The sequence below is a fragment of the Talpa europaea genome (genome assembly GCF_964194135.1).
Source record: "Talpa europaea genome assembly, chromosome: 13".
NCBI lineage: Eukaryota > Metazoa > Chordata > Mammalia > Eulipotyphla > Talpidae > Talpa > Talpa europaea.
The window spans coordinates 88,555,165-88,574,530 of record NC_140080.1 but is presented as its reverse complement, the minus strand read 5'-3'; the positions used below and the strand labels follow the sequence as shown (position 1 = coordinate 88,574,530).

At 47.9% G+C, this 19,366-nt stretch overlaps 1 protein-coding gene across 4 annotated transcripts in view; it reads right to left on the bottom strand.

Moving 5' to 3' along the window:
* Positions 1 to 3,942: 3,942 nt before the first annotated feature.
* Positions 3,943 to 19,366, bottom strand: part of ZNF532 (zinc finger protein 532) — a gene marked incomplete at both ends in the record, with an annotated part of 45,890 nt that continues 30,466 nt past the window's right edge. For all 4 annotated transcript variants that reach the window (XM_084252112.1, XM_084252113.1, XM_084252114.1 and 1 more), the window contains 3 exons: positions 3,943 to 4,437; positions 6,053 to 6,200; positions 8,139 to 8,251. In XM_084252112.1, coding sequence (XP_084108238.1) covers positions 3,943 to 4,437; positions 6,053 to 6,200; positions 8,139 to 8,251 — 756 coding nt within the window. The remainder of the gene's footprint in view (positions 4,438 to 6,052; positions 6,201 to 8,138; positions 8,252 to 19,366) is intronic.

Here is a 19,366-nt window from a genome sequence, read left to right as displayed (position 1 = left end):
AAACTCAACGTAAACAAGCAGGTTCAAGTATCCATTTTGGCAAAGAATGGATTGTACAAGAGTAGGAGTACAGTTTTTAAAGGTAATTATATCTAAGTTTCTTATTTAGAAAGTGTATGCTTAAATTGAAGAGCTGGTGTGTGTGTGTGTGTGTAACTAAGTGGCATAAACAGCCTCCCACATTTGGCACACTTTTCATTTCCAGACTATTCTCTGATATAGATGAGAAGTTCTTTTAAGACATTTCTATTTTGTGAAGTTCTCCAGTTTCCCATTTTCCTCAATTACACTTTAAGGAGTGCTCACAGCATGATGACTATATTAGTATGAAATATTTTATATTCATCTTGCCAAGGGTGTCAACAGGAAATTCCTCAGCTGGTCAAAGCTCCTGGGATGAAACTCACCAGCCCGCTGACCCTGGAGAGCTGCCTCCTCACCGGAGCTTCAGGAAGGAGCAGCCGTTCTTTGGAATACTTTTTGGAGTTAGAAATTTGCAGAGAATGTGTTTGGGAGGAAGCAGTTTCTACCACGTAGCCTGAGCCTATGCTCTCCTTTTTTTCATTTTTAAACATCTACCTACCGTGCTGGCATTCTTCTTTATGAATTGGTTACTCGGTTATTGGTAAAATCATCCAACCACATACATCCCAGCAAAAACACATCATCTTGCTCATATCTTGCACATTTACTTCCATATTTCTATTTAAGTAGTCTAAAATCTTGGGAAAATATCAATTTAAGAAATCACCTAGATGTGAACTTTCAGAGTAAATTTATGTCCGTACCCCACAGCATGAACTTCTCTTGCTATTTCTGAAACACTACATGTACAGTGAAGTTTGTTTTCACGCCGACCCCACCCCTCTGGGTCGAGTCCTCACACCCACATGGAGCTGTTGGCACCACAGCTACATGGACTTACCTTTAGTCCTGTGATCAGTTTTGCCAACGTGCCCAGCCTCTGTCCCCTTGCTGCACGGCAGGGTTCTGCTTTCTGGCCATGATTAGTGAGAGTTATGAGAAGTGACATCTGTCACTCTGCATCAGAGCATTTAATGGCAGTTTTCTTCTGCCACAGTAGCAACTTTTGGCATAAAAGGACAGGGATTGGCGCAACACTTCCCATCAACGCATAGTGGACATTGTGAGCGAGAAGGCAGTCTTGTTCTAAGCTGAAGATTTGGGGTTGTAACCACTCAGAACCTAGCTTACCCTGGTTGATACTCTCCCACCACTCACCCTGATCACTCTGGCCCAAGTAGCCCATTGCTGTCAGGTGAACCCCTCAGTCCATCTTCCCAGGCCTTTTACACCTTGGCCCACATCTACTCATTCAGCCTCGTCTCCCACTTCCCACCAACCATCCCAGCAATTCTCAGAGCCTGTGTTTCCTGCCTTCGGTCTGGTGATACCTTGTTTCTCAAATGCCCAAGGGACAACCATACCTGACACCTACAAATAATGAAGAATGGGTTAGACTCAAAAACCTAAGGTGGAGTCTTGCTCCGTGTTCACCCCGTCTCTTGTTAGTGCCTGGGAATTTTCCACACTGGCTCCTCCCAACTCTATTCCCTTCCGGAATCCCATTGAACTTGTTGGGCCTTCTCGTTTTGTCCCTCTTGACTTCTAACCTCTTTCTCCTGCTTCAGCTCCTTATCTCTGGGCTGTCTTCCAGGTAAGCGGACCACGCACCTTCCAGTTTAGTCTCTCTTCCGAGAGCCGCCCAGGCCTCTTCCCCAGGCTTCCTCCGTGTGTGCTGTCATCCTGCCGTGTGTGTGTTTCTTCTTCATTCTGCACCTGTGGGCTTTTTTTTTTTTTTTTAATGTTCTTGGATGGGCCTTCAATGTTAGTTCCTATTACCAAGCATTCCCGAGTATTTGATTAGATTACCGTATAAAAGCCATAGTGACAAAGACAGAAATTCTAGTATCGTGTTTTGCACATACTTTTTATTTGTCAAATAAGTGAGTATTTGTCAATATGTACATAAACACATAGAGCGAACACTCGATTTAGAGCAAGGATATCTGGGTTCTAATACGCAAAAGCCACTTACCAGCTATGAGGGCTTAGGCAGAGAACTTAATCTGAGCTCAGCCTCCTCAACTGTAAAATAGGCTATTAGGACCCGTGCAGCCCACCACACAGGTTTATTGCAAGGTTCCAATGCAGAAACATAGGAAAGTGCCATGAATACAACTTAAGAGCAATACAAGTATAAATATAACAAGTAACAGCAATTGAACTTCAAGTTGAGGAATACTCATTCACGCCCTCGGGCTATACCGATATATGGCTGGAGTCAACAAGAAAGTGATAAAATATCTTGATGACAGGTGAGAACGAAGATGCCGTTCTTCTGAGTGGGAAGAATTCTGCAATATCCTGTAGCCTGTCCCTGCAATGAATCATTTCCTAAACGTAATGAAGACGTCAGAGCCCCACCATCAATGACTCTTTCCCAGAAGCATGGGGGCCAGTGTCCCACGTTTATTTACATACGAAATGTATTTAATACAGTGATGGATGTAGTGCCTACACCTGACAGCAGCAAGACCTTTCGAGGAACTGAACGTTGGCTACATCTACCATGCAAGTATCTATATATACACAAAGCGTTTTCTTTTCTTTAAAAAAAAAAAAAAAAAAAAAAGTACAAAACATGTTTGGGGATAAATACAAGATATAAAATGCAAACGAAAACACAGAACCAAAATGTATAACTCTCCCAGAGAACTATGAACGGAAAGGACAGGAGTACCCTGCTGCACACGGGCAAAGCAGAACTACTGGTATTAGAAATACTTATTGAAGTGACCGACCTCAACGCGGTGGCTCAGCACTTAACTGGAGGGCGACGGTGCTGCAGGCCGCTTGTGAAGTCGGCGCGGAGTTGTGCATCCAACTCTAAGTACCAGGACATTTGGCGGTAGCACCCAGAACAGGAAACGCCAACTCTTCAGACAGCAAAGGGTTAAGTCAACAGTGAATAAATTTTTTTTTTTTTTCCTGTCAAGAGCCAAAGAAATACTAGATATTTTTAGTTGTGTCTCTGTAATGGTTAATAAATGACACGACAGGAGCTTGACTACCAGAAATCCACCGGACTGACCGCACCTGTGCAACCTCTAGGGTAGCCCAGCCCTTTCCTGACCGGACCTCCTCGTGCTATGGACGCCAGGCTCGCAAATGTGCCCAGAAAGACAACCAGCCCCTGGTTTTTCCCTTGAGGACACCCCACTCCCCGGTTCTGAGATGGAGTTAAGGGAACCCACACTCCTTTCTGGCCTAAGTTGTTACCCAGACTGTGGAAGAAGCTACCTGAAGGCGGCCCGAGAGCCGCCCGCGAGGCCCGGGAACAGGCCGGGCGGTCCGGGAGAAGTGTGCGCTCCCCGGTGAGAGCAGGCACGTGGAGGGTAGTGCTAAGACACTTAGGAGTCCCCAGAGTGTTTGAGACCCACGAAATCTACAATTTACGTAGTGAATTCTAAAAATTAAAAACACTAAAAAAGGCATTATCTTCGCCTGTAATTAGTTAACCCATTCAAATCCGTAACATACAAAATGGTTTATTTGATTTCAGGAACTGCCCCTGTTACTAAGAACTCCATTTTAAAGAAAAACAGTACAAAAAGAAAAACTCTAGCCCCCCAAAAAACCAACAAAACCTCAAAACGTTTTCCACTAAATACTGATACAAACATGTAACAAAGAGTATAAAAAGTTATTCATTTAAATATATACAAACTCTTTTTAAACTCAAATACTGCTTTAATGCTTCTCGAGGATGGAACACCACCAGGTAAAGGGATGTGGAGAGAGGAGACCCCCAAACAGCCTGGCCTGGCTGTCAGCGCTATTACACTGCCAACTTTTTGTAACAAAAATGTCTTTTTTATTCCAATGTGGACTGGGATTTTCCTCGCGGGAGGGCCGTGGCTATTTCTCGGCTGAACTGACTCTTTTGGACTTGATGAAGGCCATGCCGTGTGTCCGCATGTGCGCGTTTAAGGCAGCTTCCGTCTCGAACGTCTTTGCGCACACCTTGCACTTCCTGTCCGACGGCGTGCCGTCCGCCGCCTCGTCCTCGGGCCCCGGCTTGTTCTCCTGCTGGTGGTCTTCCCCGGCCCCGTTCTGCTTGGACACAGGCTGGGGCTCCTTCAGCTTGTGCACGATGAACAGGTGCCGGGACAGGGAGACGTGCGACGTGTAGCAGAGGCCGCACTCCCGGCACTGGTAGGACGAGCCGTCCGACTTGTGCTGCGGGATGTGCTCGTGAAACTGCAGCAGGTTCTCGGTGGTGAAGCCGCACACGGCGCACTTGTGGACCTTGAAGACGTTGATCTTTAATTTCTTCAGGGGCTGGGTGATGGCTCCTCTGGGAGGTCTGAACTCCAACACGGGTTCTTCCAACTTCCGCTTGGGACTAGGAACCTTTGGGGAGAAAGCAGAACAAACCACATGACTGGACCCCCTAGTGCACCACGGGGTGGGGTCTCTCGATGTGAGTGCTGCTGGGGGAACAAGAAGGCCTGCACCCTGAGCTCCGGACAGGGTCCTTGGGCAGCTGCCTGTCCCACCCACCGGGCTCAGGCTTCTCAGCCACCACAGGAACCTGGACCACCAGAGTCACTCTGGCCAACTGGCGGGCGATGGACAAATGACGCTCTGCCTTCTAGAAGGGAGTCTCCACAGATCAGGACAGACAACAAAAACCTGGAGAGTCATTAAAAGGAGAGCTGGGAGGGGTCCTTGAGGCAAGAGGAGATGGGTGGGGTTGTGAGGGTGCTTAATGGGGTAGGGGAGGGTCTGAGATGGCCTCAGGGATAGATAGGTGAAACTGGAGAAGAGGCCTGTGGCTGCAAAGGCGTGAGTCACACAGTCCTGCTGCGAGAGAAAGGGCGAGGCACTGGAGCTGCCAAGGACCCCATGTGGGAGCCAAGTATTGGGCAGAGGGTCAGCGGGAGCCAGGTATGGCTGGAGCAGAGGGACCGGTGTGTGCATGAAGCTGGACAACAGCAAAGCACCTTCTGAGGGAGAAGATGTCAGAACTTTTGCTTTTCCTGAGACTGAGCACCACGGACACTGGCCTGGTCCAGTACCTGTCTCTCCTGCCCACTTACCTTCCCCACGTCTCTCCCACTGCCAGCCCGGTCTTTTTCCTTCCTTTCAGCTTTCTGCATTGACTCAGCTAAGTTTCCTTACTTCGAACTTTCCAAATATCTAAGCCTACGCGATACTGCTCCCCACTCCATGGCACATCTTTCCTGCCCCATCCAAGGAGCATCCCTCATACATGGCCTTGACCTGAAACTGCCCTTGTATGTATGTGGTTCATTTCCCCCTCCTGCCACCACCAGCACTTGAGGGAAAAGACAATTTAATGGACACTCAGATCTGATTTGTATACTGATGAGACATTACTCAATGATTAACTCCCTGAAAGCACAAATGGGCCTTTTTCCAGAACATTCTAGACACAGCACAGTGCCAAGGACAGCAGGATCTCACCAGCATCTGCCACACTGCTGCTTCAGCTCAGGTGGTGCTTGGCACACACCTGCCCTATAAACAGGTTAACACAGGCACTGCTGTCTGATTAAGGTCACTATCCACTGATCAAAGAGTAAGGCATGAACTTGGAATTTCATCCTTGATCACTACAGAGGGAGGCTAGAAGGAATCCCTGCATTTTTATTAGGTATCTGCCACCACCAGTATGTTACCAATTAAGAATCTAGTTTTACATATTCCTTTTGGCTTAGGGACAATTTCCATGAGTCAACATAAAATTTTTTAAATTTATTTATCAAAGTAGAGCCCTAAAGCTGTTCCTGGAAGGATACCAAAGAAACTTATTGACAAAGATTTTCTTTTGGAGCAAGCTAAAATAGTGTAACTGAAGAGTACCTATTATTTCCCACCTTTATATATAATCTGAATTTTCACAACCGCATATTAGTAGGGCAATGTCAATGTAAAGAATGCATGAAAAAGAGAATTCAATTGACAAGAGTTTCCCCTGTAAGGACATCTACTGCGTTTGAACCTTAGTATCTTCTTTTATTTCTGTTTCCTCCTCATTGGTGGCTTCTGTCATTTCTTTCAAGTCAGGATCCTTAATACCGTGCATAAGCTGGATGTGCTTCTCCAGCATCAACCGTTTCGTAAAGGTACGTCTGGAGTCTGGGCAGTGCCTGTGGGAGCAAAAGGCAGGAAGATAAACTACTTGCCAGCAAGTTCTCAACTGAACAGTAACTGCTCGCTGAGAGATCTTCAGAGCCAAGAGTGCGCTCAGGGGTCAGGGTGACCGTGTGAACATCAGAGGTGTGACCTGGTGAACACAGGAGGTCGTGACCCTTGTGAACACCACAGGTGGTGACCCGTGTAAACACCAGTGGTCCAGAGCTAAAGAACAAGTTTGTTATGAGATCACAATTCTAACTCATGGGGGGAGAGTTTTTGCAGCTTTTATTCAAAGTTTTCTGAGCCAAATTAACCTAATTTGGTTCAAACAGAATATTTATCTTCAAGGTTTGGCTAAACTATTACTTGATTCATAACTCTACTTTTGATTTTACTTGGTTTTTTTTTGTTTGTTTGTTTGTTTGTGTGTGGGACCCTCGCCGACGGCTGGGGAACGAACCGGCGCTGCAGAGGCTGTGGACAGCCTCACGGCCCAGCGCTCAACCACTGCACCACCAGGGGAGGCCCTAGTTTTGATTTTAAAATAGAGAATATTAAATTTCAAGTATTCTTACAAGGACTCAGAATGTTCCCTCAGAATTTACATCCTGAGGAAAAAAAAAAAAACAAACAAAAGAATTTACATTCTGAGATGCGCTGTGACAGGAAGTGCCTCCCTGACCCCTCGTGCTGACACTAACTACTGGGAGGACAGCAGACGCTCTCAGAAGACCTCAAGGACGCCCCAGCGGTGAGGGCTGAAGGACGTAAAAGAACCACACTTAATACCTTCAAAAAAGCTTCTGCTAATTTTTTGTGACTGTTTTATAACAACCTCAAACCCCGATGACTTCACGTCAGAGACCCCTTTACAGGAGCTGCGGTGGGGGTCAGAACCAGAAACAAGTGCCAAGAAGAGGATGGACAGCAAATGGGGCGGGCAGGCCTCATGTTTTACGACAGTTTGTGGAATTCACAGGGAAAGAAACCCCATCAGATGAAGGAAGCGCGACGCCAGGCTTCCTTCTCATCTTCTCAGCCCAGGACTTCTTTCTAAATCCTCCACATCTTTCCATGCAGTCTCCACACACAGATTTTATTTTCAGAAGTTTTTTATCTCACCCAATCACTCCCAGTATCAGTCCCACTGAAGGAGAATCTGTGTCCCTACAGCCCCGCCCAGGACTCTCCCCAGCTGACCGGGCACGGTGCGGCCGCCCGTCTGCAGCCGGCCTGGGTGGGCGCCTGACCCTCCCCACCCTGCCTGCCGAGCTCATAGCACATACTGGCTATGAGGCACCTGTCTCCTCGTTCTTGTTTTTTTAAGACAAGTACCAATAAGTAACCAACCCGGCTACAGCAACCCCCTCGAGGCACGTTCTGGGTGGACGGGGAGGAAGCCTTTTCACCAGTAACTTACAATATATAACGAGCTCTGATCTTCGCATACACAGGCGAAGCTCACAACTGTCACTCAGCTCTTCCCGTTTGGTCTCTGAGGCAATGGTGTGTTTGGGAAAGGCTGCCCTGCACCGGAAGGGGGGCTGCAACCTGGGGCAGAGGGGCCAGCCTGGGACCGCATCCATGGCCAGCTCTGGCGTGGGTGGCTGTGAGCAAGGCAGCACGAGACCAAAGGGCATCTCACGTAACTCGGCACTACAGATCATCTTTCCCCCAATTCTCAGTGACAACATAGATGCCGTATACGCCTCCGGACCACACAGAGGACGACGTATGCAGGATGTGCAAGACGCAGCTCTATTTATTTTCCTATTTGTGTCACGGCCCCAATGCAGAAGCTCTATGTTGAAACCACAGAGTATGGTTCAGAAATGAAACCTTTAAACTGGGGCAGAGGATGGGGAATGGAAAGTGAATTAAAAAAACCTTCCAGAAGTTGCAGCCTAGTCCTTTCACTGTGCCTCCCCACATTAGAAACCGTGACTTACGAGCAAGTATAAACTTTCCTGATGCCTTTGTGCTTGATCCGGTTGTGGCGGCACAGGCTGTGTGATGAGCTGAAGGATTTGTCACACTGGCGGCAAGGGTGTTTTTTCATTTGCTTTATCAGGAGAAAAAGAGAGAGAAAGTCACCTGAGAGGACAGGACAAAAATGTTCCACAAATTAAGAACATTATCCTAATAGCATAAGTTAAATAATCATTTTTTTAAATCAGTACAGTAACAAAACTAAAGGTTTCTTAAGCAGATGAAATAAAAAGGGAAAGTCAGTGACCATGAAGGGACCAGTCTCAAGAGAATGGGATAAAGTAGATCATAACAGGTAAATACCATGTTTTTTTCCTCCCTCAAAAACATGAGTTTGATTCAACACAAACACCCAGATATTTGAAAAAAGAGAAAATATTAATGCATTTTCGTTGCAAGAGAGATGTTATTTTTAAGCAGTAGATTAATATATGAAAACACAGTTTCCAGTAAATGCCAAGTAAGTCAATACTTATGCACCAGAAAGAGTATGTCACCTTACTCAGTGTGCCAGTTTAAATCTCCGGCTAATTTAAACATTTTAACTTTTCCCTCTCTAATGACTAAGTAATTATCCTTATAGAAGAGATTTCCAGAAGGTTTTCTATTTTAAATAATACCATTTGGTTATCTCAAGAACATGAAAGTTTGAAATTGCTTTATAGAGTTGCTTATTGGTATATGGGTGGGGGGAGGGAGAATATGAATGTGTGGGTAGGAGGAGACAAGAAAAGCTATCAAGAGGTACATAAAAATAAAGTTTCCTACTTTGGCTAAGACATAATTCTGTTGTTTTAGCATAGACCCATGTGGAGCTCTGACGGAAAATTAGTGGCTTAACTGTAAAGCACAATTCCTTGGGTACAAGGTGCACTGCAGTCGCGAATTAATGTTGTATTGCAAGGAAATATAATCAAGGAAGAAATGCCAGCCTCATGAATACAACAAAATTTGGCTCAACGCTCCTTAAAAATAAGGTGGAAGTGGGAATAAGTTCTTATGTGAAATACCATTGCTATTTTGGCAATAAGAAGAAATCAAGCAATTACGAGCTAAGTGATAAAGAAACAGCTGTTTTTTACATCATTTTTACATTTACCACTTGACAAATAGCCTGGTAAGTACATGTATTCAGTAGCTGAGTTAGGCTCTGGGCTCCTGGAGATGGGTGGGCAGCTGTTTCTGCTGCTTGTATGTTGTGGCACCGGGGGATTCTCCCCCAACACTAAGGGGGTGGTCACAATGGTGCCTTTCTCAGAGGTGCGGGGGCGGTTGTTTAATAAAGCAGGGGGTCAGCACAGCGCGCAGGACAGAAATCCTCAGTATAGACTCCTCTGCTAATGACGGTAAAGTTACACATCCAATCTTCACTTTAGAGAGCGGAAAATACTGTCTTTTAAGTAAAGCACATCAGTCCCTCGGGTGTTCGAAAAGGTCTTGAATCCAGACTAAGGCAAAAGAGAATGTTTCCTCTCCATGTTAAAGACGAAAGCTGACCCTTGTGTTACTGCTTTCCTCAGTATATAAACTCTGGGGGAAAAAGAAAAGGACAAAGCAAAAAACCAGCTGGGCCCCTGAGAGCCACTGTCCCTTCTCCCAGAGGAATTCCATCAGCGTGTTTCAGTGAAACAAAGCAGACCACCTGCAATGCCCGGTCTCGGCAGCGTGAGAACGAATGATGTTTCACTTAGAATGAAACTTCAGGAAGAAAACAGTTAAGAAGGGCTACACTCTGACTGTATGTATTAATATCTAACGCCTTTGAATGCTGTACATGTTAAACGGACAATGTTAAGTTCACCCTCAAGAGTCAAAACACAAGACAGCTTTCCGAAGCAGAGCGGCTGAGCAAATAATCACGACACACAGAACTCAAGTGTGTCTTTCCACCAGCACAGGGCCAGCGGTCTCAGAACCATAAACTGGATTTTCCTATGAAGGTGAAAGGCTTGATGCTTTATTTCTTGCTATGATGCTGTTATATCAATATCAAATCAAGTCTTTAATAGAGAAATACCAACATGGAAATCCACAGGAGATAATGGAGAGCAGCTTAGCTGAATCAATAATGTCTATTCTCAAAGAGCTGACAAATATGAGAAATTCTTCCTTTTCAGCATCTGTATGAAACACGCACAAATGAACTGTGAAATCCCTAAACAATGACGCAGAGTTTCAAAATCTCCGATGACAAGAAAATTACAGGTTTGAACACTAGCTTCCAGATCAAACCTGCCATGTTCACAATCGCTAACCAAACAAATGACTTTCTTCTTTGCTGAATTTTAAATACTAACTTACTTGAAGGTGCACCACCTACTTTATTTCCTATCTCCACAAAAGCTCTTCAGTAGCCTACTAGCTCACACTGCCACTTTGTGATACAGAAAGTTTTTACACATCAAACAAAAATGGGAAAAACAGTAATAAGCAAGTGTGGTATGTGTCATGTCGCATGTTTAAGGCCACCTGCCTCCTCCCGGCTCCAACGGAGCGTGTTGTTCAAGGGCCGGGGATCTGTGGACTTCCTACAAGATGACTAAAAACCAGGAATCAGGTTTTCCCACTTGATTCTGCGTTGTTTCGTTTTTTAACTAGAACCCTCTAAAAAAAACAGTGAACTACTAAGCTGGCAGGGCCTGAAAACCTTTGCAACACTTTTGAGGAAAACATCACACAGGACATACACTAGGGGACACATCCTTCCTCAACTTTCTCCCCAATCTCCAATTTTTTTACTTTCCTTTTCAATTCTGTAGGCTAGAAAGCGCTGGCTCCTCTCAGCAAAGGCCTCTTCTGTGAAGCCCTTCGCCTAGGGAGGAGTCTGAGCTCCTGGGGGGGTCTCAGGGCTGGGTTGCCACAGTCTCCCTCACAACCCACTTCCTGTTCTCGTAACTAGTCCTGTCTTTTCTCTTGGCTTGAAGGCTTTGGTTTCAGGTGGCCTGGAAGAAGTTACTGGGACCGGGGAGGGGGTGCGGTCACATCATCACACACCATGGGCCACAGGAAGCTTCCCCCTTCTGAGACTGCTATTCCCAGAGGGATCTGCTTCCCGGCAGCAAGCAGAGGCTCTCAACGGCAGTCTCACATCCAGAAACACAAAATTCAGGTGACAGGGAGAGACTTACTTCCAGACCAGGTGGACACAGAACCTCCAGGTCTATCAGAACACTTCTTATGAAAACAGAAAAACCCCAAGGCCATATATAGTTGGAACACACCACAGCAGCAATTCCCCAAATGTACTGCTAACTCCTGAAGTTTCTGGACCCACATGGGAATCTATGCTGCAGATCTGCACACATGCGGGACTGTCGATTCTGCTGCAATTCGACACAGTACTTCAAAAAGTCACCGCGCTGTGCAAAGTAGGGCAATAAAACCCATGGGTTTCTAGTGACAAGGGGGTCGGGGCACAAACTCAAAAACTCTGCCAGTGACATACGCTGTGACAACAGAGCACGCTGCACACATTGTTGAATGACTAAGAAAGTACAGACTATGCAAACGACACGTGGTCCTTTCCCTTGAAAAGGCCTGCAGTTGGCCCATGGAAGTGGGCGGTGGGCATCAGAGGGCGGAAGCTGGCTGAGTTTTGTGAGTGGTAGAGATTTCCCTCTGAAATCGGAGGGAAGTTTTAAAACCAGTTGTGGGCCAATGAGACTCGACATTCGGGGGGCCAAGGGGATGGCCTGGGCCTGAGGTGTGCAGGAAGCTGATATACTCCATTTCACAGCTCTCTGTGCTCCTGGGATATCTCAGGGTTGGGAATCACACGTGAGCGAACTCAGAACTCATGATGATCTCCAACTGCTCCCTGGTAAATCACCCGCAGCAGATGTGTGTTTTCGACACAAACATGACACTTAGCAGAAGGCTGTGCACTGCAGTGCAGGGTGTAAGGGGAAAGATGGGGGAATGTGGATCCATCAAAGGAGACCTGGAATCCTGCGGCTCTTGAATTCTAACATCCTTACGAGAGATCTGAACACTAGCACTCTGGCGCGACGTTCGTGTGCTAGTCTTGCCATAGCCAGAGGTGGACAAATAAATGACAGGCAGGTGAACACGGCTCAGGAAACTCCAACTACCTATGTGTAAAAGCACCAAGAAAAACAATTTTTGAGGACTAAGCCATCCAAGTTTTTACAAATTGAGTGGTTTGGTGGAAATACATAAACACGAGGTATAAATTTAGATCGGAGGTTGGCAGGCTTCTTTGGTAAAGGGCCAGCTAGTAAATATTTCAGGCTTTGCAGGCCATAAAGTCTATTGCTACTACTCAAGTCTGCCCCGCAGTTCAAAAGCAGCCGCAGACAGTGGTACCTAAATGAGTGGTGTGTGTCAAAATCAGGTGGTGGGCCTGTGACCCACAGTTCGTTAACCCCGATTTAGACCGGCCTCACATCTGCTAGAAGACAGTCAAGACTCAATCACTTGGAAGGAAGCCTAATTAGTAGTCGGTCACCAGTCCAGGTAAGAACACATCAGGACTATAAAGTCAGGGGGGTGATTTCTTTTCCCAGGCCATGCTCTGAACATCTTGAGTTCCACCAGTATGTCACTGGGCTGTGTCGAGGTGGCTGAGAACTTTCAAATGAATGGTGTGTGTTTGTCTCTGGCTGTGCACATTTAAAACAACCACCAGCAAGACCAGCCTCCGAACCTTCAGGTTAGAAGACTCTGGTTTTCTGATAATATCAAACGACCGAAAAAAGTACGACTCAGAACGTAATCCACCCGGGGTGAGAAGAGACGAGATCCAGCACGGGAGAGAAAGCCACCCCACTGCAGCCACTGTCCCAGACACTCCCCAGTGCCCTGGGACGGTCACAGAGTCCACATTCAGGGCGCCATGGGGTCACGGGGTATGGTGAGCACCGCAGAGGCCTGAGGTGCTAGTACAGACCCCCCAGACAGACCTCACACCCACCGGGAGTCCTGACCGGTCCCACCCTCTCCCCTTCACGATTGATGAGAAACTCGTAAACAGCAGGTTCCCTGATGCGAAATTCAGACATCAGGCTGCGTGTCTGTGAAAATAAGCTTCGCTGCCAAATTCTTCTAGATCTGGCTGCACTTTGCACCCCATCTTATGATGATGATGGTTTGGTTTGTCGTGTCTGTGAAGCCTCCTTGGTACCCAATGTGGGCCTACGTATGGGTGATTTCTCTCTGATTTCCTGCCTAGGGAATCCAGTCCAAGGGAGGAACAGAGAAAAGGTTTTCCTCCTACAGCAATTTTTTTTTTTTAATTTTTTTTTTTTATAGAGGCATGCTTTTTATTTATGTATTTATTTGTTTGTTTGTTTGTTTCATTTATACATGCACTGGGTACAGTCAGAAGCGCGGGAGGGTGAGAGAATTCACCAGAGCCAGAGCAGGGAGCAGAGCAGGCAGAAGGACCGAAGAACACTGCTGAGGGGAGCAGCGGGCGGCAGGAGAGGTCTGCGCGCTATGTGGGACCCTCCTCCGGTGGCCGGGGAGCAGCCGGGGATCGAACCGGCGCTGCAGAGGCTGCAGGCAGCTTCGCAACCCAGCGCTCAACCGCTGCGCCACTGGGGAAGCCCCCTCCTACAGCAATTTTTAATACAATCTTGTTGCCCTTTTTTATTAAAAGGCAATCTAAAGAGAAAAGGTCACTGTAAAAGATTCCCACTCCCCACAATCACTATTTTATAAGAGAAAAGGACCGTCTTACAGAATTTTAAAAAATCAAAACTTGCTCCTCAGGTCTAAAGACCTAAGGAGAATCTTCCTGATATTATTTATTTCTACAGATCAAAAGACAATAGAAACTAATCTTTCCTTCTGAAGTAATGTTTTTCTCACATGTAAGAAAGTTAATAAAGTAAACAAGCACCAATACCTAAAAAGCTAACATCAAAACTGACTGAGTCCAACTGCGGCACTGCGCACGGATTCTTCCAGGCGTCTGAGTAAGCTGCGCCAGCGAGGCACAGCCGGCAGACACCGCACCCCGCAGACGTGAGCACAAGCCTGAAGAGTCCAGGGCGCCTCTGCTCGGGGCTCCTTGCTACTGCGAGGCGCCTCTGTGTTCTCTGTCTTGTTGGTGTTGACTCCAGGTCTGTGATTACTCAGCTGTGAGAGGTCAAGCAGGAGAGCTAGGCCCCCAGGGCCCCCTCCGCCCTTCCCCAGCAGCCTCTGAGCTCTGCAGCCGGGTGTGCACATACTGCAGTTATGCGGATGGGTGAATTAATGGCCTGGGAAGAACCTTCTTCCTTGCTCCAGGCTCTTCTGCCAAACAACAGTTTTGCTCTCAGTCCTACCTTGGGTGACAGCTTAAAACCTGTACCCCGATGCAGAAGCGAGTGCCCTGGAGGCTGAGGCAGGTGTTGGCACAGGGTTGAACTCCACGAACCACCTGCAGTGGCTCTGGGGCTGAAGTGTCCCATCTGCACACTGTGAAGCAGGACCACTGGGTCACCTGCTGCCTAATTTATGATTCCGTAAGCCAGCCATGGCCAGAAAGGTTTTGCATTTCCTCTGACCTACCCTCTGTGGCATGTAAAATTAATGTTTTGGGCTTTAAGGTAGTATCAACTTAGAATTGTGTGCTAAATTCTTAAAATCTAAAAATCCAGTCCGCTGGTTGGATTTAAAGAAATTACAAATGCATGTTGCATTCCTGGGCAAGTATTGTAAAAGCCCATCCACATGAACAGAGAAGCACAATGCTGTCCAGGTATCTGAAAGCCTAGACACCGCTTTCACACTGATTCCAGGAAGAAACCCAAGCCCAGAGCAAATCCGGGTAGTACTCCTCTCCCTGGGAGCTCCCACTCCACGCTACCTGCAGGGAGGGACCCTGGTGTAGGAAGGGGAGGGACTGAGGTTTGACAGGTAACAAGGGGAGGCGCTTCAGGGCCCATCAGTCTAGGGCTGAGGCAACAGAGGCAGAGAGAAGGAAAACTGCTGCTCTGTGACAGAGGGGAAACCGAGTCCTGGCTGCAGGTGATTTTTTTAATAATAAATGTTCTCATACACACGAGGGGTGGCACACTCACCCAAAGCAGATCCCAACAGGGCCCAAGTCTCCTATTTCTCCTATCTGGCCACAGCACCAGCCCAATATCAGGGAGCCTCTACCTCCTGAGCCTGGAAAGATAAACAGGAAAAGCCCCAGGAGGAAGCACCTTCTCCATCTCCAAAATCGCACCAGCCCTGGCGCTCCACGGAATGTCGGTGAACACTGAGTCACCGTGTGCAGAGCACCACCCTCTAACCAGATACTGCTAGATTCCTACCCGGCTCTCCCCACAAGCCTGCCACTACTGGGACCGAACATGTTGCCTGCTAGTGCCTGTCATTAATTTTATATTGTATGGGTTTTGACTGGGGTGTCTATGTTTATTATGCAATGGAATGAGCAATAAAAACAGGCCCGCCAGAGTGTTATCAGGAAACACGCACCCGTAACAAGAGGAGGCGTTATTACGGCTGTGTTACTGCTTTAGCACATATCACTGAGCAAATATATATTTACAGCCCTTCAACCTTGCTTATAGAAACCTCTGTTGAGTTTACAGAAAAAAGTCTCCTAAAAAAGGCTTCTGAACAGATACAAACATTTCACATATAGGAGCAAATCTTCCTAGGAATCTGAAAAATGTCTCTTCTGGCTTCCAACAATTTAGAGTAGTATTTTATAGTCACGTTTGAGTCATATTTTCAAAATAATGTAACTCAAACGGCACTTTTATTTTGCTTCATTTTCTGTCCTTCGTGAAACAGTACATTTCCGAAGTGGAAACTGGTCATTCATCTGTTTCCTTTCTTTGAACTCAGAGTCCCGGATCTCACAGCCCCATCTCTGCATCTCTCCCTTTATTTCAGTGAAGCAAGGCAAAGAGTGGCCTTTACTGGAAAGGCTGGGGCTTTCCAGGCTCTTGCTCAGGATTCAAAAACAAACAAGTCTGCTCAAAGGACTCAACCAAAATAAGTTTTAAACTAACATCAAGGAAGTCATCATTAAAGGTAAATGGCCATGAAGAAAAACTTGCTGTTCCGTAGTTATTTTTTTTTAAATAGGAAACCCCTAAATTGACAGCATCCTCCAATCTCACCTTCCTGTTCATAAGCAGCTTTTGTAACTCTTAGCACTAGAAGCCAAAAGATGAATGCTCAGCTCTCAGCTGCAACTAACTTAATTCCTTAACAGCAGAACCCCAGGAATACAGAGAGGGAGGCGCGGATGTGGGAGTCAAAGTAAAGCACCCCACTGCCTAGAGGAATGTAAAGACATCCTTCGTCCCAGGGGCAAACTCATTCTCTTGCCCCCGGTCCCTAGGCCCAGACCAGACCACAGGACACAACTAAATTTCTTGAGCACTGGCTCAATCACTCTCCAGGAAGCCCATCAGGCTACCACCCAGTCCGCCACTGAGAAATACAAGCTGCCCTGAAGCACGGCATGTCAGAGAGATCTGTGCCACTGATGAGCGACACCACCACTCTACTAATCACACCCCGACTCTCCTGTAAGGTGCTGTCCCGGCTGTACATGCCCACCACACTCAACGTCCTTCCTGGACTACTGTGTTCACTGAGTGAGGGCATGACCAGCTTTAACCAAGACTGAATGGCTAAATTAAAGTGACAACAGCTGGAAAGTCCTGTTTTTGCTAACTGTTCCTATCTATATTCAAAGATTCAATGACAGTAAAATGAAGCTACTTTTAAAATACTGACCTCTACCACTTACGAGCTATGTTGCTTTCCACATCTATAACATGAGATGAGGGGGCCTCCCTGGTGGCCTAAGGGGTTAAGTCTCAGCGCTATCACTGCCTCGGCCTGAGTTCAATCCCAGCCAGGGAGCCGACCCACATGGTGCAGCAGACCTCTCCTGTCTCACCTGCTGCTCCCCTCAGCAGTACATTTCAGTAAATCTGCCTGCTCTGCCCCCCAACTATCTCTCGTGAATCCTTTCACCCCCTACACCTCTGGCCTATGCCCCAAGTGTCGAAAGTGTGTTTCAGGACAGCACAGACTGACTACAGCAAGAGCTTCAAGTCTCCCACACCCAGTGCACAGACAGCAAGGGATACCCGCTGTAGACTGAGAGTTTGCAAACTTCATGGGAACGCAGCTGGCCACCAGGACTCAACTCCATCTGACACGCTGGGCCGAGCTGCTCCTTTACTCACCTCCACTGAGCCCTAGTCACTTTGCCTGTCCCCACCAAGAGTGACGGTGAACAGGTGCAAGGTAACACAGAGGTGCAAGCCTGGGCTTGAGGGCTGTTGGAGGCAGGTCACTGGTGACAGTGCTCTTGACCCTGATCACACACCAAGTCACAGGAGCTATGAAAATGCTGGCGGAACCGGCTGCCGAGCTGGGGTCTTGGCTCTCCCTGCGACATTCCTGTGAGGCCACATGTCACGCTCGCCCTCCACCGCAGCCACCAGTGACTTCCTCCTGGCGGTGCTGCTTCAATCTACTCATCACAAAACCATGAAAAGAGATGCTCTTGACAGAGGGATGGCTGGCTCTGACCATAAACACCGCCTCCGGGCTGCATGGCCACCGCACAGCGCTACCACAGTGCTTCCACCTCGTCCAGAGCCAGGCCTGGGGGCATCCTTTCTCTTCTTTCCCTTCAGCTGGACAGCTGGCCCCGCCTGAACAGCTCCTGCCCCGGGCAAGTGGGCGCTTCACTCACACCAGCACCACCCCTGACCTTCCAGAGAGGATACATCACCTGAAGACAGCTACCAAAGTACCCCAGGACCCACCTTTTCTCCCCCTCCCAGAACTGCCTCCAGACCCTGAGGGCTGGTTACCCCACTCTGAGGGCTGCACGCCAGCACCCAGCCACCAGCATGAGAACCTGAGCCCCCCACGCTGGATCCCATAGCCACCATAAAGGCAGGTCAGCACTGCTACCCCCACCCTGGACACCCTGAAAGCACACTCGGTTCCTGCAGCTGGTCCGCTCACATGACTCCTCCTGGCCAATGACACGCACTGCCCGACACATCTGTGATTCTCCAGCCTCCCCACCCTCCGCGGCAACATCTGCGTTGAGATGGTGGTGCTGTCCCTGAGCCCCAGGAACGGCTCCAACCCACAGCTGGAGACGGGAGATCTGGAAGCTTTGCACACACATATATGAGAAGTGAAGCTACGGGGCTAACTGCCATTTCCCAGAGAGGGCGAGAACGGGAGTGTCCGGTGTTCCCAGGGCAGAAGCCTAATGGGTTCTGGCAACCACAGGAAAACCCGGGAGAGGGCGGCGCACACGCTCAGGGGAGGGACTCCCTCCGGAAGACGGCAGGGGCAACCAAGCCAAGCCAATCAACCCGAAGGGGTCACAAGCAAAGTGGGCTGGGTGACGAGGAGGAGCTGCAGCACAAAGGCGGCTGGCTGGGAACAAGTGGGAGCGACAGAGGGCAGACGGCAAGATGCCTGCGTGGCTGTCTGAAGGGAAGAGAGAAAAGACAGAGCAGAGGAAGTTGAAGTTTGGCGCATAAAATGGAAGTGACGTGCCCTGGCTACCCTGACAGAGGGAAGGAGAATGGGAGGCTGCAAGGATGCCTGCGGGCGGGGCTTGGGAGGGGTCCCGGTTGGCAGGGCAAGCTCTGGCCTCAGTTTCCATGAGCTCTTTTCATGTCACCAGCTTGTAAAGCCGTTTCTTCCCTCCACTGTCCACATCCCATTAGTTCTTCAGGAGATTCAGGGAACAGAACTGAACTGTCACCTAATCTGATGTGCCCCCTCCAAAGGGCAGAGTCTCGACTTCTTCAAAGGTGACCCGAAAACCCCAATAAGCCAAGCACGTTCTCCGTGATGAACAGCTGCGTGGCAGGTCAGTGCACACGAGTGTGCCTTACACCAGGTCCCCACTGCCATCCTGCAGGGAGCCCCCGAAGGGTCACGGTCAGCTCACCCGAGTTTCCCCAGGGCCGTCTCCTCGCCTTATAGTCCAGATGCAGTAACTGTCAGATGTGCAAACTATAGCTTTTTTAAAAAAGGAAAAGGGGAAAAAAAGAACCCTAAAATGTTCCAAGAAATCTCAAATATACAAGAAATGTAAGTTCTGGATTGCGAGGTAATTACTAAGGTCTGCTCCTGTTTTAACACTTGTGAGATCCACTTTGGGTACCCCAGAAATGACTTTTCCCAGAATGAGCACATCGGGCTCTGAGAGAACTAAGGTAGTGTA